The sequence below is a fragment of the Microtus ochrogaster genome, chromosome 1 (assembly GCF_000317375.1).
Source record: "Microtus ochrogaster isolate Prairie Vole_2 chromosome 1, MicOch1.0, whole genome shotgun sequence".
Lineage (NCBI taxonomy): Eukaryota > Metazoa > Chordata > Mammalia > Rodentia > Cricetidae > Microtus > Microtus ochrogaster.
Window position 1 is genome coordinate 105,359,380 of NC_022009.1, and position 22,922 is coordinate 105,382,301.

The window sequence follows — 22,922 nt, forward strand, 5'->3', positions numbered from 1 at the left end:
AAGATTAAAAATCATATAAGGAAGTGTTATGAATAGCGGCTTTCTCAAAACAAGTGTTATCTAAATAAATTTTTATATTTACAAAATGTAGTCAGTTTCATGAACTTAATAGGTTAATTTACATAAATAATTGTCCGCCTTGCAAGCCAAACATTTGACTATCTCTATCTTTCCTCTGTTAATGTATAATCAGTATAAAATTTAAGGTTGAATATAGATGGGGTGAATAGGCAGCTGAAAGCATGGATAAGAACAATTGCGAATTGGTAAAAATGCTAATACCATGGAGTCTTTTTTTTCTTTTTAAATCATTTTAAAAGGTGTTTCTTTTCAGTTAGCCAAAAGAGGCCATACTCTAGGGGACACGGATTTTCCCTATTAAGAGGATGATTAGTCCAGTAAATTACACCTTTCAGAAGAAGATGATTGTTATATCTCTGCACAGGAAAGGGAGAAGGGGATAGGAGGTTCATTTCACCACAAAGTAATTATGTGGGGCCAATGTGTTACCATTTATCATGGCAGAAAGATGACACTCACTGTTAGTCAAGGGAAACTGCTACTCAGAGGTTCCCATCTAGATCAATACACCATGCATTTTTTTTTCTTGGCAAAAAAGTAATTATACAAGAGAAACTTCACATCAATAGCTTCCCTGGCTAACATGGAGTCTACCATAGAGGCATGAGGGTAGGGTCTTGTCAGCCATCACCTAAGTCTAACCCATTAAATCCAAATTAAGCTTGTTTTACGGTTATGTTAATAATTTCTTTCCAGTGCTATTTTAAATCCCCAGTACCCGGGATTTACATAAGAGAATGCCATTGCTTTTTGTTTCTTGTTTTTTATGGTAACAAAGCATGTCAGGTTTCTCTTGACCATACTATAAGATATGAGAGTGGCTACTGATTAACCTAGGAATATTTTCCAAGAAAAGGCAATAAATATGTGAAAAACTGTGCACACTAAACAGAACTGAGAGTACTGCAGGAGCAGGCAGCAAGTGTCCAGTCAGAACTCTGACCTTCTCTAACTTCTAAAATTCACAAATAGTATGTGGAAACAGCATTGTTTTGAAATATATATTTAAATATTTCAATAAAAAAATCCCCAGACAGGGCATTAGAATATGGATAGGGCTACACAGAGAGACTATGTCTCAAAAAGACAAAATAACAACAACAACAACATATTAATTATATGTATTAATTATACATAGACATAGCATATAATATATATACACATACATGTATATATACATACACACATATAGATGAAAACATGTTAAAATCATCTAAAATCCATCAAATTGTCAATGTGACAACTGCTTTCTCTGAGATAGAGTTTAGTCTTATAAACCAAAATAATATATCAGCAAAGGTTAAAGGGCAAGAAAAAAATCACTACTTCAGTGAAAAAAATTTGACATCCAATTTTCAAGCTGATTTATCAGTGGAAAGCTAAAATGGATAGGTTGCCACTACTGGGGAGCGGCCTGTCTAAGAAAGCTGTTACAAAGCCTCCCATTTTGATTTACCCACATTAATCAATACAAACCTACACTGTTTCAATTTTTAAGACATTGATCTGCGGTAAGCTTAGTTCAGCCACATTTATCAACCATCACAAAAATACTCAATATATTTTTAAACGCTGGTAACAAAAATAAAGTGATAAAATTCAGGTTAATTTTCCTTGATAATTAATCATTGCTACAAAATAAAGGTTTAATCTAGTTAACTAAGAAACTGAGCTAATATTTTCACATGTTGGGAAATAATGCATGTTTTCGATCTGCCTGCTCCTCTTTATGACTAGACCAGCATCGACTGAAGGAGTACTTTGAGGCAGTCCTAGGTTAGTGTGCTATAGTAAGTTCTTCTAGATAAATAACAGATAGCATTTTTGTTTGTTTTGGTTTTTTGAGAAATGGTTTATTTATTTATTTTTATTTTTTTGAGAAAGGGAGACAGGGTTTCTCTCTGTAACAGCTCTGGGTGCTCTGGAATTCACTTTGTAGACAGGGTTGGCCTCGAACTCACAGGGATCTGCCTGCCTCTGCCTCCCAAGTGCTGGGATTACCACCACCGCCCCTACTTTCCAATTTTAATACTCTTCCCAGCATACATTGGTTAGTTTTAGTCCCCTAACTGAGACTTCTCACTAGATTTACTGAGATTTTCACGGCCAGCCAACAGGCAGCAACACCTCTCTGCCTGGCTTTTTTTATTATCCTTCCAGTGAGCATTAATGGTACATGTACTTTAAATATTTAAGAATATGTTAACGTGAATACAAACAGAACTTTTATTGCAAGTTTTTTACTCCATCTGCCTTAAAGTATGGGCAAATTTTAGCATTACTTTGGTCATTCAGACAAATTTTTATGAATAACTTTAGTCATTTTGCATTTGTCAACTTTTACCTATTTGTTTTATCCTTCTATGCCATAGATTTGGAAACTATAACCATTTGCTAACTTTGTCTCTGAGTTCAGTCCTACCCCCACCCCCACAGGGGGCTTCATTGTAAATGTTTGTGGAGGAATTCTTTGGGTGCATACCTTGACAGTGATCAGTTGGGCAGATGGAGCCCCACTTCTCTCCACTGAACTCAACTACTTGACAAGGACACGAAGGAATGATGGTTAGTCCACTACCTCTTTCCACTAAATGCTATGTTCAGTTCATACACTGACTGCAATAACTTGTTCTTGGGGAAAGTTATTTCACTTTCGGATCTGAGAGACCATACTTCCGTCCATTCTCAATTCCGCTCTGAAGCATCTGCCAGGCCGTGTAATGTCTCCCGTTAAGATCACCTAATTAACTGATGCAGGGACTCTTCCTAGTTCGACAATTTGGATGAATTCTTTACAAAGGCCTTGTCTGAGCTTCTCTTCTATGAATTTTCTTTTAATTCTAATATCTCTAAATGAGTAAGGCACCAATTCATGTCAGACATATCCCTTCTAACGTGGAAGCAGAAAGCACTGTAGTATGGATTACCAGGCCTGAAGGTAATACAAAGCCACAGCTTGAGGCAGTTCTATGCTATGCGTGCGTTATCAGCAGAGTAAGTGTGTATTTTTTCTGGCAAAACTTAAAATTTGAAGCATTGGTTACAAAAGGAACAAAACTTCCTTTGTTACTAAAATTAGCCATTTTCACTTTTAGTACAATATAGAGGCATATGAATCTTTAGTTTTACAAGCACAGATATTATTATTAAGGTAGATAACATAAAAAATTACAACACTAAAATCAACTTATTATAACCCATCTCCTAAAATCAGCAAATCAGAAAGGATTCGGATTTTTCATAATCTTCCTCCAGGATTTTGTAGAAATGACAAGAAAAATAAATTTCAGTAATTCATTCATTTCACAACCATATATTCACAATTGTTATGTGTAGCTAATGGCATCTGAAAGACATTCTTTCCTTCCTCAGAGGCAATACACCACATAAGAAAAAGAACAATTAGTCTTTTATTCATGTAGCATGTACTCATCCTTTTAGCCTCCTCATACTGCAAAATATAAAGGGTCACCCCATGGTGTTTAAATACATGAAAGAACACCGGGCATCGTAGCAGGAACCTGGAGTCCAGCACTTGTGAGGATGAGGCAGAAGGGCGGTGAGTTTAAGGTTTGTTTGAGTTATGTCCTGAGAATTTGCCCCTCAATATATATGCATGCATACATGCTATATAAAATGCATTCTGAATATTAAGGTAAAAAGTACAATACAGAGATAAGGAAGAGGTAAAGATACTCATCACTCCAAATGAAGCAAGCAGCTCTTAGTCTGTAGCCTAAGAAAGCACACAGGAAAAAAAATCATGAGGAAAGGAGACCACTGGAACAGGCAATGTGTCACCAGGATTTCAAAACTAATATAAGTCCTGGCTAGAACCCTGAATAAAAAATGCCCCTCACATTAATCACCCAGAGATACTATATGGCTTGTTTCTCTTTCTCTAGCACCCCATGACCTTGCTTGAACATCCAGTATTGTTAGGGGATGAATACCTATTACCTCTGTTATGATTGCACAATAATTGTTCTGTTCGGGTTCCCGTCAATTTAATTTTATAATGGAAGAATATAATAAGACAAAGAAGAGTGTAATTAAAAAACTATTTTATAAATATAAGGTAATACAAGTAAAACTATTAGCATACAAACTAGTGAGTAGAGTACAGTTATATTTTATAAAGGGCTAGTGTGATTAAATTCTTTTTATTATGGATTTGCAGTTCTGATTTGGAACTGGAGGCAGGTCATGACCTCTCAAGATGCATTTTCTTATCTGTAAAATTGAATTGCTACAGAACCAGGCCTAATCTTTGGCTGGGCAATCAAGATCCTCCTTGATTGAATTTGAACTCTACTTTCAGTCTTATCTTTAATTATGACCATTCTCAAACTTCATTCTGGTTAATTTGACATAGCTCAAATACCCCTGCTGCTATGTTCTTCCTTGGAACTGGAAATCTGAACTATTTCTTTATTAACTCTGTAAGCTGGTTAATATTTCATTTCAATAACAATAATTACTGCTTTATAGTAATGTTACCATTACTAAGAATTGGCATGTTCTCATAGATTAGACAACAGAGAGCTTCCTTGGGCTGAGTTGCTTTACATAGAACAGCAGCCTACTGTATCCTATTGGGGACAGTGGTATATTAACTAGACTACAGCTAGCTAACAGCAAACACCGATAGAGGGTCAGCAAGCAAAGCTCTAAGAAAAGTGTACAGTCTAGAATGCCAGTCTACTCCAACCATCACTGTTTGAGAACTTTACAGCATAATTCCTCCCATCCAATTACTGTGTCAGTAGGAAAATGGTAAAGAGAAACTATGTGCTGATTTTGATAAGGCATGACAAAATTCAACATCTATTCATTATAAAAACTTTTCACAAACTACATAGACCAAAGCATAAAGGAGGACTTGTCTTTAGTCTGATAAAGAAAACACATTAAAAACCAAAATTAACAAAAACCTTATAAAATATTTAAATTATTGTAAAATATTGAAACTGTTCTTGCCATCTGGACAAAGAAAGAACATCACTGTTACATCCCATGAAACAATGTGAAGTAGAGTACAGAAACAAAGTGGATGCCACTGGAAAAGGAGGAATGCTGCCTGTATTTCAGGTGATGCTGTGCTCACCAGAGCAGCTAAGAAAATGCACATACTATGACCAATCAGTGCTTAGAAGGATTACTGGATAAAGATCTAGAGATGTGACAACTGTGTTCTAGTTATCTGTCCCCAGCTCACTACTAAATTAATAAAAAAACACAATTACTACAGCTTCAAAATACATCAACACCCTAAAAAATAATCTTATGAAAAGATATACAGTATCTTCACACTGAGCGTTACCTACCATCCACAAGACAAGCGAGAGATAATTCGCACAAGTAAAGGCGTATTACACAAATACATCTACATACCATTTTAATGAAGCTGTCAATGTTCTATAGAGCCAATGAGATTTCAATAAAACCTTCAAGACTTAAGGTCAAGAACAGTTAAGTGAGCATATGAGAACCAAAGACCTGAAAATAAGCCATGCACCAAGCTTATTTATACAGTTATAGCAATCAAGACAGTTGTGTTCAAAAATAAAAACCAGGGCTGGAGAGATGGGTTGGTAGTGGGAATACTTGCCCAACTTACTAAATGGAGTATGGTTCCTCACACTCACAAAAGGTGGCTCAAAACAACCAATACAAAACTTTGGCTACAGGGCATCTGATGCCCTCCTCTGGCCTTTGCGGGCACTCACACTTACATGCACATGTCCCCACAAACATACACATGATTAAAACTAAAATAGACAACTGGCTCAGAGTGCTGAAAACTTAAGTCCAGGAAGTCTAGAGACTGACACAGACACAGGCTATTAGTGCAGTGTGAACATGGATGGGTGTTCTTTTTAATATATACTGCTTGGTCCGTTGGGTATCCAGCAAAGAAATAACAATACTGACTTCTGCCTCCTGCACAAGTTCTACCTAGGCCTCAAGCATAATGTCAAAGTCAAAGCACTAAGCTTTGGCAACACTTACAGAACATCTTCACAGTGTTAAAGCAAGGACATTTCTAGAAGCAAAATCACTGCCAACAAAGAAAAGGTGATATGGACTAGAGGACCTGATTATAACAAACATGAAGGTGAATGGTGGGAGGAGACACATGAATGCGCACCTCCACTGAAGATCAGGTACTGATATAATGAATAATGAATAAAATGGACTGCTACAAATGGGTCAGAGTAACAACAGCTCAACAGAAGACTCAATAGGTGGCTGAAGAGACAGCTCAGTAATTAGGACACAAGCTCCCAGACCCACATCAGGTGGCTCACCATCACCTTTAACTTCCGGTCCTGGGGTATCCCATTTTTGTAGCCTCCGCATGGGCACTTACACTCATAAGCACATATAGAACCACAGCCATACACACAATCAAAAAATAACAAAAATATCTTTACAAAGGTTGAACAAAAGACTTAAACAAACATGAAACAAATGGCACTTGTCATAAGTGGTACTGGACATTTTAAAATTTCAGAAAATGGTAATATAATGGAAAGCACAATGCAAAGATGTAGAAAAACTGAACAGTTTGAGAACTTAAGTAAAAGAGCTACACATGTCTACACCATGGCTCAATAATTCTGAGACTAGCTGTTCTTCAAACAGAAAAGATACATAATTTTAATTTACACACATAGGTTTTAGAAAATAAAACCGTAAGAAACAGATATAGGAATTATCAGAGGATAAGAGCAACTTTTACTTATAGTAGTAAAAATATGTGTAATAGATAAATTCAGATACATTCACATAAAATATTTCTAAATACAGATGAATATTAAACAATCTGAAAAGCTTATGCCATATGGGTTAAAGTCACAAATATTGGACAAACAAAACAAGAGAAACAAGTTCATATTATAAAGTTCTATGCAAGAATACAAAAGTAGGTTACAAGTATGTGCTGTGAATTTAGGAAAATGGTTTCAATACTTAGCTTCCCCAAGTGCAAAGCAATGAAGCAGGAGAATGGTGGGGATGTGGTTTTAGAGTTCTGGTAGCAGTGTCTATTCACCTAGGTGATCACACGGGGAGTGTCCATTTAGTAACTTGCTGAGGTGTTCTTTTTATAGAATGTATTTTTCTACATATAAAAGAGGAGAGAGTCCATGTGACTGCTGTGGGACAATGATCTTTTATCCTATCACTTGTATTATTTTTAATAAAATGCTGATTGGCCAGCAGCCAGGTGGGAAGTATAGGCGGGGCAACCAGGTAGAAAGTAGAGGCAGGGCAATGAGAATGCTGGGAAGAGGGAAGCACAGTCTGCAGTTGTGACCCAGATTCAGAGGAAGGAAGATGTGACTGCCTTGCCAAATAAGGTACTGAGTCATGTGGCTAACACAGACAAGAATTATGGGCTGATATAAGAATGGATTAATAAGAAGCCTGGGCTACTGGGCCAATCCGTTTATGATTAATATAGGCCTCTGTGTGATTTCTTTGGGACTTAACGGCTGCGGGAACTGGGCAGGACAGAAACCTCAGTCAACGATGTGACTACTTCTTTTATTGTGTGGTAGTATGTAGTTCATTTCACTGCATATTTTAAATTTAAACCCACTCATTTTACATGTTAAAATTTACCCAAAGCCAACAGAACTCCACTCATATTCTATGTCTTATACACATGTCTAAAGGCATGTGCTTGCTTTTACATATGTGTGTGGATGTTGCATTCTTTGGTGCAAGGAGTGTGGAGGCCAGAGACAGACATCAAGATGTCTTTCTCGATTGCTTCTCCACTTCATTTCTGAAAAAGAGTTTCTCACTGAACCTGGCATTCCCTCACATGCTGGCTAGACTAGTTAACCACCAAGACCCCAGGATCTGCCTATCAATACTTACCAGTTCTGGGGACAGTAACATTTTATCTTGGTGCTGGGGATCTGAATTCAGGTTCTCAGAAGGCTCTTTACTTATAGAGCCATTCACCATCCCCCCGGATTGTATTTTGTATCAGTACAGGAAATTTAGTATACTTAAGGTTGAGGCTGTAAAGTAGCAAGCCAAATATACATAGAACTTATGCAAAGAAATATCTGAAATTCATTTAGAAAAACTGAATATTTCCAAACAGTTGACTGCACTCATATATTTTTGGTTGTGAGCCTCGCCTTTAATGGTTGAGTCATCTCTCCAGCCCAGATCAAACTTTATGCCCCAAGAATTTTTATCTTCAGATTTTCCTAGCATTCTCATGTCTCTCTGTGTGTATGGGGGGGTGAGGGAAAAGAAAGGGGGGAGGGAAGAGAGAAAGAGAGAATATATAAGGACTTTGTTCTTCCCTAGTCATGCCAGCTTGGCAAAAGAATGCTGTCAATGAAGCATGGAACCTCTGAACTGTGTGATCACATGAAGCAAAAGCATACGATTTTACACATGCCTTCCCTCAGACAGAGTGAGACACATCTGCATGCTCATTCCAATACTGTGTGTATAAATTTCCTTGTCTCCCCAAAGAAAAAACATCTGATGGCCATGTTTTCTCCCCCATCCTAAAGACATCCAGTAATGGAAATACGTTTTTCTTTGAAAGATGCTGCAATGGGACTGTCTTTTGGGGGCTGCTTCTCTCCACACGATTAGTGATGGGTTTAACGAGGCTGAGAGGACACTAGAGGAGTTCCAAGCCAGTGGCTGTATTTTAAAAGAGGGTGAATTTACACAGCCCTGAATGTTCTCCCTCCGTCCTTCCCTCCCTTCCCCTCTCTCTTTCTGTATATGTGTAGAGGTCAAAGATGGGCCCACGAAAGGTCCTAGTGAGAACTTGACTGTTGGAAGCATTAGAACTTATGGTGAAGTTACTGTGAAGGCAGGAGTCAAAATTTATTCTAAGATAGGAGTGCACAGTAAAGCACTGTGCCAAGAAATAAAGTCAAGAAAGAAATGGAAAAGTACCCTGATACAACCAGAGGACTGAATAGGTAGAATGGACAGGCATGGATCCAAGCTAAGGTACAGGAGTTTAAGGACTAAGACATACTTTACTATTTCCTGGTAATTCATGTATAAAGGATTGAAGAATCTGGGATGTTTTAGATGTGAAAGTTGTAAACTGTAATATATACAAGTTAATTAGCAATATAAAAGTTTAGAGCTGTAGAGTTTAGAAATTATTGCTATCTAAGAAGGGGAATTTCTGTCAGGCCCCGAATCCCAAAGGGTAACTTCTTTCCACTTTAACCTCAGCATTCAACTCTGGTTCTCCTGCCAGCCTCCCAGCTTCTATCCTGCTAGTCCCCATTCCCAGGGCTGAGCTGGGCCTTCCTGCTCACAGCTTCACGCTGGAGGTCATCAGTGATCCTCAGCTGTAGCCCATGCCCAGGGTTTTGTAATTTTCTTTAGTCAGAATGCAAAAGAAGCCACCATCAATTTGTTACCTGAGTAGAGGTTGGGCTTTTTACCTCTTTGAAAAAACATAGAAGCAAAAAGCATCTCTTTGTCCCCATAGAACCGATCCTTCCTTAAAGTCAGAAGGAGACCTAAAAATGTGCCAGGAATGCTGGACCTGAGAGGTCCAGTTAACTTGAGCCTGGAGACAATGATTTTGCAGCTTGCTTCTACTGGTATATCTTCTCACAACCTTACACTCCCCTTTTCATTATTCTATATAACACAGAATCTCCCTCTCATAAGACTACCAATCCAGAAGGGAAGAAACTTTGCCTTATTCATCATGAGCCACAGCATAAGATACCATCTCCTAGAGACCATTTCTCAGCTTTTAAGCAATTTCAAACAATTAGGGTAAAACAGAGAATTAAAAGAAGAAAAAACTAAAACACAGCACCAAAGAATTATCAATCTTTTTTTGCCCAAATTATGTTATTCACACATTTGGGGTTTATGGATAATAGTTGCACTACAATTACTTTTTACTTGACATATCAGAAGTCCTAAATAAGCAAAAATTAGTATCACAAAAATGTTGACTTTTAAATCTTAACAGTGCAGTTAAATTCCAAAAAGTTTACAATGAAAGAAGCAACATTCCGATGAAGGCTTTCATTTGAGAAAGACAGAAATTCAAGGGCAGCCACACCAACCGGCAAACAGGGGACAACAACTTGATGATGCTTTATGACTTGATTCTTTACCACAGTGCCTGCAATGGAAAGCTAATGCAGCACGGAGTGAAAGTCATCTGCTCCGCTGCTGCTATAAAACCATTAGATACTGAGAAAAATGGAGAACTCTCCTTTCCTTGTGGCATAGTCAACCAAAGGCAAAAGTAACAAAGGAACAGATAAAGCTAAACAAGATAAAGCTTGTGATTTTAATATTCAATGAATCCAAAATAAACCAAATCCTCTTTTTTATAAATGCACGCAAAAAGAAAGAAAATTTGAACATTTCAAATTCTCAAACAACAACACTTCTATTGAACAACTGCAAGCACAGATAATAATATTAGTTTGAGTAACTACGAATTAAAAAAAATAAGTGAGGAAGTGAACTGGATGTGAGGATTTGTTACGTTTCCTAATTTTTCTAACAATACATTCAAGACAACTTGTTTTTAAAAATCCCAAGTTCTGTCCCTTCTTACAAATTCTAAGCATGCGAGCACTGATGTCATGTACGCAGCATCTGAACACCGGTGATGCCTGCCACTTCATGCAGATTTACAGATATAGCGACACATGTATTTGGAGAAAGTAAGGGTAAAACATGAAGATTTTTGTTTAAACACGAACAGCTTAAGTCCAGGAAGGAAAAACAAAAGTTCAAAGTCAAGAGAATGGCACTTCGTGGTTAATTCTTATAGATTTTCCTTCTTTTTCAAGATTTATTTGCTATTACACTGCTCTGCCTGAAGGTATGTCTGCACACCAGAAGAGGGCACCAGATCTCATTATAGATAGTTGTGAGCTACTATGTTATTGCTGGGAATTGAACTCAGGACCTCTGAAAGAGCAGTCAAATTGAGACAGCATGGAGTTGAGATGCCTTAGAGCTAAGACATACAGATGAGATGGAATCTAAAAGTTTCTTAAATCTAAGATACCTTTGTAGGTTTAACTCATTACTAGAGAGAAATGAGCAGACACTGAATTTTAAAGCAGATATTAACTAGGCCAATACCCTCAGTGGAGGGATTCAAAAGTTTTGTACCGACTTCTTTTAAAAGACAGAAAGATGCTCCTACAATGATTAATACTTGCAGATGAACACCTAAATACTGAAAAATGAAAACAATACCAGGTAGTGGTGGTGCATGCCTTTACCCCAGCACTTGGGAAGCACAGGCAGGTGATCTATGTGAGCTCAAGGCCAGATTGGTCTACAGAACAAGTTTCAGGACAAGCTACAAAGCTACATAGAGGAACTCTGTCAAGAAAGAAAGGAAGGGAGGGAGGGAGGGAGGGAGGGAGGGAGGAAGGAAGGAAGGAAGGAAGGAAGGAAGGAAGGAAGGAAAGAGGAAAGCTAGCAAGCTAAAAGCTGAGGCTGAATTTTTTGTATCTTGACCCTGAAGCTGGCATTGTTTTACTTGGAAAACTTACAAATTAAAAGAAACTCAGGAAAGTAACTGTTACTACATATTATAGCCATATATCCGCAAATATTATAAACTCAAAACAAGTTAATAAATGCCATTATTTTGATGACAGAAAAAATATGGGAACCATAAAGTAAATAATTAAAATTCCAAGCAGGACATATATCATTAAAGCTTGTGAAAATTTTTGGCATAGTTATATGTTGAGGAATTTTGGTGTGTGTATGTGTGTTTTATTTTATGTTTCTGTTCTTTCATTTTTGAGATAGGTTCTCACTCACTGTGCAGCCCTGGCTGGCTTATAACTTGTTTCATAGACCAAGGTAACCTTGAACATATAGAGATCCACCTGCCTCTGTATCCAGAGTGCTGGGATTAAAGGTAAATGTCACCACTCTTGTTGGTGGGGAATATTTCTCAATGACCAAACAAAATACTATACATATTTATTTACACTAAAAGAATAAAACAACAAAATACTGACATATAAATATCCTTTTAAACTTATTGTCCTTTTGTAAAGGCCATTTATTTAGTGAGGATTTTTTTTTTGAAAATTTACAAGTTCAAGGTAAACATTTTTAATTTTGATACAGATTAAAAGAGGCAATATAAGAAACAGAATAATGTTAAGAACTTATTTGTGAACTCAATATCAAGAGATGTGGTGATCTTCAAGGAAGCAGTGAGGTCCTGTCACTTACTACCCCTTGATTTGGACATAGGAACAAGTATTTGCCTAACTTTGACAAAGCACCACCAAGTTTACAAGAAGATGAAATTTTAAACAATGATGCATTTCTCTTATTTATGTGTGAGGTGTTTTTGCTTGCACACATGAATGTGTACTGCTGGTGCCCATGGAGGTAAAAAAATAAATGGGGTCAGGTGCCCTGGAATTAGCTGGAGAAACAGTTCTTCACTTTTCTCACACTCTCACACTATCTCTAAGTAGATACTATACTTTACAGTTTCCAGATAAATCATGTAAATTAGATTTCCAGGGCTTATATCAGCTTGAAAGTTGTTAAAAGGAGAACATGATATTCTTGGGAAATAACTGTCTAACCCTAAAGTAGCAAAAACTGCGCCTTTACTTAGTGATGACACACTACTGGTGCTTTCTTCTTGGACAATTTGTAAAGGCCTTGATGTCAGTGGTCTACATTTAGTAGACATAACTCTCTACCTGAGTTTTCTGAAAGCTTACATGATGGCAGCCTTCAGTTCTCTTAGATTTCCATTCCAACTGGGCAGTTACTAACAATGCTCACAATGGTCTTTACAGTTATGTCATACATATTTCATGATGATCTTTATGTAAGACATTTTGTGTTTTCTCAAATGTCACCTTATATAAAACACATAGAATTATAGCTATAATGTCAAATACAAAATTCCACTGAAAAGAGGTTTTGTAACACCAAATTAAACAGTCAAAACTTACATTATTTTTAACATAGAAGAACTGGTGTGAGCCAAACATATGTGCTAATATCATTAGTCTTGCAGCTATATCAAAGCAAAGAGCAGACTTTTTAAAAATTGCATTAAGGACTAGAGGTTGTGATGGACTCACTTTAAGGAGGGGAAACCATCACAAGTTTTCAATTTTATGCCCTTTTTAAAGTTATGGACAAATTCCAATCCTAGGAATTTGAGAAAAAATAGGTAGACACCAAAGGCTTCTGTGGCTAAGAAAGCAGTCTAATGTTTGTGACTAGTTGTTTTTTTTTTATCTGCAAATTGCTGTTCTCTGTTATATGCACCTGTGTGGTTTATGTACTTAACAGTATGTGTTATGGATTTTAAAATGACTTCTGAAAGACTGACCAAAAATTATTATCCAAATTTTTAAAAATCGATATAGTTTAGGTCAATCAAAAGGGTCAGGGAGCCTCCAGTCCAACCCTTCACACCCAAGCAGACACCTGTGCTGAAGTCTCCATTTCCAGATCCTCCTAGACGGGTACTCTGTAGTGTGCCCCGTATTAGAGTTCTGGGAGAGGCTGCACCGGCACAGCCTTATATGCCTTGCTCTGCTGCAGTGTATTTTATGTTCCTTTTCATTTTCATCTGTATTATATTTTGTTTTAAGGAAGATAAACTTCTTTTTTGTTGTTGTTGTTTGTTTTCCAAGACAGTGTTTCTCTGAGCAGCCCTTGCTGTCCTGAAACTCTCTCTGTAGACCAGGCTGTCCTCAAACTCACAGAGATCTGACTGCTTCTGTGTCTGGAGTGCTGGTATTAAAGATGTGTGCCACTACTGCCTCACTATAGTAAGTGATTATATTTCATCACCATATAAAATCAAAGGTTAAAAATGACAAACTAATTTTTAAAAGTCCTTTAAAAAGAGAGGAACGTCACATCGTACACCTCACATTCCTGCATAAGTAAATGTTATGTCACTACCAATTACTCTAAAATAGAAATTAGTAGCATAAGAGAAAATTCAAAACATTTACTTTTTAGCCAGGCAGTGGTGGTGCACACCTTTAATCCCAGCACTCAGGAGGCAGTGGCAAGTGAATTTCTGAGTTCGTGGCCAGCCTGGTCTGTGAGTTCCAGGATAGTCAGGGCTACGTAGGAAAATTCTGTTTCAAATAAACCAAAAACTAACCAACAAACAAAACAAAACAAAAAGATCATCATTTAGGGTTTCATCTAAATTATTAAAATAAAGATTTAAATTAATAAAGCCCATTTTCATATTTTTGAATTATATTTAGTAATAAATGTGTGGCCATGGTGGAAATGGGTTTTATTTTTCTCTTATATATGTTGTTATTCTCTTCCTCCACACCCATCCTCCTTACGCACCTGTGTGAAACAGCCCCCCAGGCACCATGCTTGTTCGTGAGGATGTTGAGAATCTTCTGCTTTAGCTGGTTCGCTGTCACGTGGTCACGGTGCTTGGCAGCACTGATGAGGTGGTCACACATCTTCTCCTCCTCTCTCCTGTCAGCAGCATACTGTGCACACTGTGACTGTGAAGGCATGCAACAAGTAAGAACACACTATGAAGAGTGGAAAAATGCTGCCCACCCTTAACCTAAAGGAAAGAAGAACTGAATTTCAAACCGCCATTTGACATACTCTAAGACTGTTCTAAGAAAGGCAGAACCACTTTTCGAATTAGAAAACAATGTGTTCTTTTGAAAAGTATATGTAAAATACTTTGAGAAAAGTTCCATAATTAATGCTTTTCTACTTTGGGTCACTTCTTTTTTTTAAAATGATTTTTGTTGAGCTCTACATTTTTCTCTGCCCCCTTCCCTGCTTCCCCCCACCCCTTCAACTCTTCCCCAAGGTCCCCATGCTCCCAATTTACTCAGGAGATCTTGTATTTTTCTACTATCCATGTAGATTAGATCTTAGGGTTCTCACTCTTAAATCTTATATCAGTGTCAAAATTAATCATTAAGAAGAAATAATTAAAAAGTTCACTAAACTTAAGTCTACTTTTTAAAACCAAGTTAACATGCCTCACTTAAAATAAAGATATATGATTCCGATAATTACTTTGAAAACAAAAACCTTGTCTCTTGCCATATAATTTTTTGCTTCCTGAAAGACAATGTAGCATAGAAAAAAATTACTTAGATATTTAGCAGATGGATTTTGTTTTGTATTTTAAGCAGACTATGTTTGCTTTTTGCCCCAAATTCCCGATCTGTAAAATGAGAAGCTAAGACAACGTTTTTCCAGGTTCTCATCTAACTCTAGTATTTAATGTTTCAAAAGCTCTCACAAGAATCATTTTTAGTCTCATCTTCCCAGGTCCATAGCCCTCAGCTGTCATATCTGCATCTTATTTCTATTTTATGATGCTACCTTTTTATGCAAACCTCTGATGCAGAGCTGAGAAGACACTTGAGTTTTAGATTAGCTACTGTGAAGACTGACTCAGCCTGTGATTTTTAGAGTTACATTTCAAACATCTAAGAAAATACATGTGACCAGCTCCAGTTATGACCACTGTGCAAAGACCTGTTGCATAGGAGGCATGGAGACACAGTCCTGTCTGCTGACACACACTCCAGGCAAGCTTTCTTGTCTGCAGAAAGAACCCATAACAATCTAAGAAGAATTAATTCATTATTCAATTTATCTTTTTGTACAGGGAATCACCAATTAGTACAAAGATCTGCTGCAATAATGTGGTTAATATTTCATTAGCGCATTGGAGGGTAAAATTAAATTTTCATTTTTCTTCCTTAACAATTATAGTATTAACTAAGGAAAAAGTCTTAACTGTGAAGTACCTAGCTCAAATTAAATACATTTCCCTTAACTGCAGAGCTCTATGAGGGCTACAGACAATTGTCAAGCCTAGTCAAATGTCACACCATCTGCATTTTTTTAAAACTTAAAACTGATATATTTAGTATACACACACACCCTCTACACACACAAATACATACACAAATACAGACAGATACACAGACATACACATACAAGCACATATATATACACACACACATACATACAGACACAAATACAGATACATATACTCACAAGCACATAGCTGTATATACACACAGATACACAAACAGACACATACACATTCTAACATGAAGTAAACAAATGTAAGCATTTGAGCTGAAAAACCAGTTGGTATCCGTTAAGTAACAGTGACTATTTTCTCAAAGTTAGACTTCTATTGGCAGTATACACTGTGGATATGAGTCCTAAAAGTTAGACTATATTGGGCAGAATACACTGTGAATATGAGAACTAAAAGCATCCAGCCTTCATGTCCACTACCTTCAGAAGCTTTCACTACTCCTCCTGCACAACCACAGGGAGTCTAAGCTCACCGCTACCTCAAAAAAAAAAAAAAAGCAACACTGGGGTGAGTCTGAGAAAATCTTACTTCTCTACTAGGGAAGCCACAGATGCACTTAAAATACAGAGACAGAACATTGGGATTGTTAAATAATCATTGTGGTCAGAAGAGCAACTACAAAACAATGTCTAAATATTCCTTCTGTGGGACAGTATAAACAGATGAGAAAGAAACACTGCCCTTATCTTAATTTCCTTTTGATTAAATATGTGCTAAAAGGTCATAGCTAATATCTGCTTGCCTGAAAATATATTCGAAATGTTTCATAAGACAAATATTGGTCTGTTATAGTCCCACAGAAAAACCTGATTTTTTTTAGTATAACTATAATTGTCTCAAAATTGATTCTGCAGACAATTCAGTTAAAGTTCTAAATCTTATTTACTTCCATAGTCAAAATGCAATTAAAGATTCTTTTTTTATCTGGCGATGGATGGAGATAGAGAACCACATTGGAGCACTGGACTGAGCTCCCAAGGTCCCAATGAGGAGCGGAAGGAGGGAGAACATGGGCAAGGAAGTCAGGACCACGAGGGGTGCACCCACCCACTGAGACAGTGGGGCTGATCTATTGGGAGCTCACCAAGGCCAGCTGGACTGGGACTGAAAAAGCATGGGATAAAACTGGACTCTCTGAACATGGCAGACAATGAGGGCTGATGAGAAGCCAAGGACAATGGCACTGGGTTTTGATCCTACTTCATGTTCTGGCTTTGTGGGAGCCTAGCCAGCTTGGATGGAGGGGGGAGGACCTTGGACTTTCCACAGGGCAGGGAACCCTGACTGCTCTTTGGACTGGAGAGGGAGGGGGAGAGGAGTGGGGGGAGGGGGAGAGAAATGGGAGGCCGGGAGGAGGCGAAAATTTTTTTTTTAATAAAAATAAATAAATAAATAAAGATTCTTTTTTAAAATTCTGACAACTTATATATAACAATATTTTTCAAAAAAGAAATAATTCACTTTTTCTAGCCATCCAAAATACTACATTATATCCTGATAAATATCCAACAATTTATTGCTAAAGTGATATGAAACTTAACTTTGGCAAACTACCTGACACTATACTTTTTTATTGATGTTTCAAACAGTTTTTTAAATACAGTATTTACAATGCCATACATGAAGTGCCTGCTATCCATCTGACCAGTCAAGGGGTGTCTGTTTGTATGAAAGTGACAACAGATGTTTTTCTGTCTTATGCTTTTCAGTTGTCAAGGTCAGAGATCAGCAGACCTAGTCCATCAATGTGCACGACTCAGTGAGCTGCTCTACTGAGATAAAAACCCCATGGAACCTAAAGTGGTTGGCTCTCTTCTCTAGCTTTACTTATTGGCATGATGCACCAAGAAAATGAACTGCTGCAGTTATTAACTTTAAGGCCACCAGGTCTGTGAACGCCAAACATCAGACCATCTATGTATTTCTGAAATGCACCGTTTCAAAAACTGAGTGACCTGAAATACTGAACTGCTGTATTTAAAAGAGTGAAACTAGGAGATCTGCTGAACGGCATGTGAGTCCATTCATAAACCACACAAGCATCCATGTGCACCTAGTTGTCATGCAAAGCTCTACTAGACTAAGAACAAGGCTTTTGGAATCTCAGGGTTCTAAGTGTCTGTATAGTAGTCGAGAATAACGTCGGGCTCCCCTTCCCCATGGTGAGGACAGGACAGAGTGACACGATGTTAATGTATCAGTGTTTTGACTGATACCGAGGAAGTCTCTAAAAACACGACCTCAAATGCCTCCAGTGGCATTCCCTCTTCCAGTATGTCACATGTCAGGTAACAAATGGGTGATGCTTGACTTAACCTTACCTCAAACTCTGCATGCTTATGCACATCTTCTGCTCTCTGTCTGTTCAAGATGAACTCAGCTTCGTTAGCAACACGGACTATGTGGTCTTTCATAGCATGGCACAGCAATCTGAAAGACAAATACCGATGGAATTACTATTTCCTCATGGCCTTTTTCTTTGGAGGAGTGTCCAATTATTTTACAATAATACGATTTTACTATTTCAAAAGTTATGAATAAAACTTACGTAAAGCTAGATTATAAAGGAGAGGATAAATCTGACCATAACTGCAGCAAGGCAAATGATAGGCCTGAAGAACTTCTACAACTCCCACATGAGGAGATTCTAAAGTCTCAGAACTACAATGAAACAAGGGTTTAAACAAATGCAACAGTAAGGCTCATTGCTAAGCTACTTCTTAAAAACTCAAGCTTTTCAAATGTAACAGGCAGTCAAGTGCTACTTCCTGCATCCCCGTTATCCAGCTTCAGATTCTAACAGGCAGATCCTGTTGTGTGTTTCCTTGTGTGGCATGGACCATAGACCAGCATTATGAGTCTCCCCAGCATGCTCTTATGTGGTGATAGAGTGCTCAGCAATCTGCTTTCCACTTGCTTTCCTCAAAAGTTTCCTGCCTTAGAGAGTTTGTGACTCTGACACTAACTTGTTTTTTCTTTGAGGCAGTTCTTTCCAGAATGGTGGCACTGTTCTGCAGCAATATTTTGACACTCACACTTCTATTTTCTTGGTGGCGTACTCTGTAGCTTCTTGTGTTTTTGTCCCTTTTTATCTGTCTTAAATTATGTATTATCTGGGGGGGGGTACTGGGGCAGAAGGCAAACTCAAAGGGACGGGTAAATGAATGGGATTAAAATACATGATGTGCCGGGCGTTGGTGGCGCACGCCTTTAATCCCAGCACTCGGGAGGCAGAGGCAGGCGGATCTCTGTGACTTCGAGACCAGCCTGGTCTACAGAGCTAGTTCCAGGACAGGCTCCAAAGCCACAGAGAAACCCTGTCTCGAAAAACCAAAAAAAAAAATAAAAAAAAATAAAATAAAATACATGATGTAAAAGACACATTGAATAGATAAAAAGAAAGTTAAAAAAAAGAAACCAACAATCAGTAAAATGAAGTACCTTGTCCTATGCCAAAATTTTAAAAACTTCTCATAACTTCATTTTTATATTTCACCTTGATTAACTAATATTTCAGAAGTAAAACCTGTACTTTTAATTACTTTAAATACTGCCAGTATCCTTTGAGTAATAATTAAACATATTTTCATTTTGTCAGCTAAAAGCAGTGAAACTTCTTTTGTGTATATTTTAAAAAGATTTTAGTTTTTTAAATTATGTGTTAATAAGTGTGTCTCTGTGTATGTTCACATGTTTCTGGGTACTTGTGGAGAGCAGAAGAGGACATCAGATCTTCTGGAGATGCTGTAAGCCACCTGATATAGAGCCTGGGAACCAAACCTGGTCCTTTCCAAGAGCAGGTGGTGTGCTTACCTGTCAAGCCATGTCTCCAGCCCCTCCCATGCTTATCAAACATTTCCTTTTGCAAATAGTACTTCTGATCTTCTATTAAAGAGCAAATTTACCAAGTTCCTTCTTATTTGGAAAGTATGAGAGTCCGCAGCTCTCAGTCTCTCTATATTACCGAGGTCTTTTTAAAAATTCAGTTTTCATGCTTATATTTATTCATTGCCAGGTTATTCCCTTCTGAGTCTGTAATCTGAAGTATTATTTTCAAGAACACAAGCTTTGGTTTTCACAGTTCAATAACAACACGAATTATTTGTCCTTGTTCAATTGTCCCAAGTTACAATTAGAATGGCATCGGCTTGACTTGCTCTAGAATTTGTATTTATGGGGATGGTGACATGCTCAGTGGCTAAGAGCACTTGTGCTGCAATAAGGACCTGAATTTTAGAAGCCAGGCCAACCTGTGTGCACCTGTATCCCAGCACTGGGAGCCAAGATAGGTGGGTCTCTCAGTGCTCACTGGCCAGTCAACCTAACTCAAAAGGTGTCTTGGGGTTCAGTAAGAGACCCTGTTCCCAAGGCAATAAGACAAAACATTAGAGACAGGCACTCCACTTCTCCCTCTTCTGCAAGCATGTATGCACACCTACACACGTGTGCATTACACAATACATCACAAACACTCCAACGTGTAAGAAAAAACACTGCAATATGTATTTGTGAAATACCAACTCATAGTAATTTCTCCTATATTTACCACTACATTTGATATACTTATGGCAGACAAGTCCTCTTCATTGGTAACCACAGAAAAGCCAAAGTAGAAACTATTACATATCCCTGACATTTGTAAAAAGTTGATGAAATCTAATTTTTAAAGTTATGTATTGTTAAGAGGCCTGCATAGCCAATATTTTTCTAATTTATCAAAGTTGAATTTCATTGACCTATTTTAATATTTTCCCAACAAATTAGCTGCAGAATCTGCATGGCACCTTTCACTAAGAAAGCTGAGTGAATGGATCCTTTATTTCAGAACTGTAATATAAAATCTCAGTTGCTCTGAATTTGTGTTTAACCATGTTGGAAAATTTTGCTACAACCTGTTTGGCTCTGCTTTGAAATAAACACACCTACTCTGCGATGAGGATTGGTCTGTGTAACTAGGCATTGCTCATGGAGGACTCACGGAAATGTTACCAGTAGTATGAGTTCAAACGAAGACCCTGCGACATAAAGCCGCATCACTGCAGAGGGACAGACAGACACTCTATAGTGATGCTGTCCTGGCACAGCACAAATGATCAAAAGAGGACCTGGGAAAAGTGGTTGCTGTATAATTAGGAAGACCGGAGTTTGGATCTACACACCCACATAAAGCCAGGTGAGGTGGCACACATCTATTATCTCAGCATGGGGGAGGCAAAGAAAGGAAACCCGTGGGCTTCACTGGTAAGATTGTCTACCAACAGATGAGCTCCAGGATCAGTGATGGACTCTCTCAGAGAGTAAGATGGAATATCATAGAGGATGACCTCTAGCCTTTGGGGGTACATACACTACATACACGCACACACAAACATACATACATAGGGGACTGGAGAGAACTACAAAGTTAAAACACTAACTTGATGAAGTTATTGGTTTAGTTTGTAGATGAATATGCTTCAAGAGAGGGATGTGAATTGTGAGCACTTAACTCAGTGCTTCTGCTGAGCACATGCTAAATGTTGAAGCGAAGTGAAAGGAAACTAATATGTGCACATTACTGTGGATTACAAAACTAAAATAGGCTAAGAGAAGATAGCAGGAATGAAGGACTCCTGGTGCAGCTGGCTATGAGGTCTCATTCCTAGGAGCAGAGCAGGGGAATGACAAAGTGCAGAGATGGGTGAGTGTTGTGTTGTAACTAAACACTGGCCTCAGACACAACAGAGAGAAACACCAATTATCTGCAATTCTGTCTAGTGTCCCCAACCTGTTTCTTACTCATGCTGAGGAGATGAAAACTATTCACCACAGTAGCTCACAACTTTCCACCCTACTTCATTCCCTCTACCTACCGCCACACAGAGGATAAGAAACATTGCTAGGATGAGGGCTGATAAGAAGCCAAGGACAATGGCACTGGGTTGTTTTTTTTTTAATTTATTTATTTATTAAGGATTTCTGCCTCCTCCCCGCCACCGCCTCCCATTTCCCTCCCCCTCCCCCGATCAAGTCCCTCTCCCTCATCAGCTTGAAGAGCAATCAGGGTTCCCTGACCTGTGGGAAGTCCAAGGACCACCCACCTCCATCCAGCTTTAATAAGTTGAGCATCCAAACTGCCTAGGCTCCCCCAAAGCCAGTATGTGCAGTAGGATCAAAAACCCATTGCCATTGTTCTTGAGTTCTCAGTAGTCCTCATTGTCCGCTATGTAAGTCCGGTTTTATCCCATGCTTTTTCAGACCCAGGCTAGCTGGTCTTGGTGAATTCCTGAAAGATCATCCCCATTGTCTCCGTGTGTGGGTGTACCCCTCGCGGTCCTGAGTTCCTTGCTCGTGCTCCCCCTCCTTCTGCTCCTGATTTGGACCTTGAGATTTCTGTCCAGTGCTCCACTGTGGGTCTCTGTCTCCTTTCATCGCCTGATGAAGGTTAATATTCAGGAGGATTGAACCTACCCCTGGACCCAGCAATACCGCTCTTGGGAATATACCCAAGAGAGGCCCTATCATACAACAAAAGTATATGCTCAACTATGTTCATAGCAGCATTGTTTATAATAGCCAGAACCTGGAAACAACCTAGATGCCCTTCAATGGAAGAATGGATGAAGAAAGTATGGAATATTTACATATTAGAGTATTACTCAGCAGTAAAAAACAAGGAATTCTTGAAGTTTGCGTACAAATGGATGGAAATAGAAAACACTATCCTTAGTGAGGTAAGCCAGACCCAAAAAGAGGAACATGGGATGTACTCACTCATATTTGGTTTCTAGCCATAAATAAAGGACAGTGAGCTTATAATTCGCGATCCTAGAGAAGCTAAATTAGAAGGTGAATCCAATGGCACTGGGTTTTGATCCTACTTCATGTTCTGGCTTTGTGGGAGCCTAGCCAGTCTGGATGTTCACCTTCCGAGACCTGGATGGAGAGGGGAGGACCTTGGACTTTC

General features: G+C 38.3%; 1 protein-coding gene across 5 annotated transcripts in view; it reads right to left on the reverse strand.

Annotated features, from left to right (window-relative positions):
• The window catches only part of Nbea (neurobeachin), a 494,560-nt gene that overhangs the window by 203,637 nt on the left and 268,001 nt on the right, over window positions 1-22,922 (reverse strand). For all 5 annotated transcript variants that reach the window (XM_005344001.2, XM_026778835.1, XM_026778862.1 and 2 more), the window contains 2 exons: window positions 18,298-18,406; window positions 14,449-14,615 (listed from right to left, as the gene is read on the reverse strand). In XM_005344001.2, coding sequence (XP_005344058.1) covers window positions 14,449-14,615; window positions 18,298-18,406 — 276 coding nt within the window. The remainder of the gene's footprint in view (window positions 1-14,448; window positions 14,616-18,297; window positions 18,407-22,922) is intronic.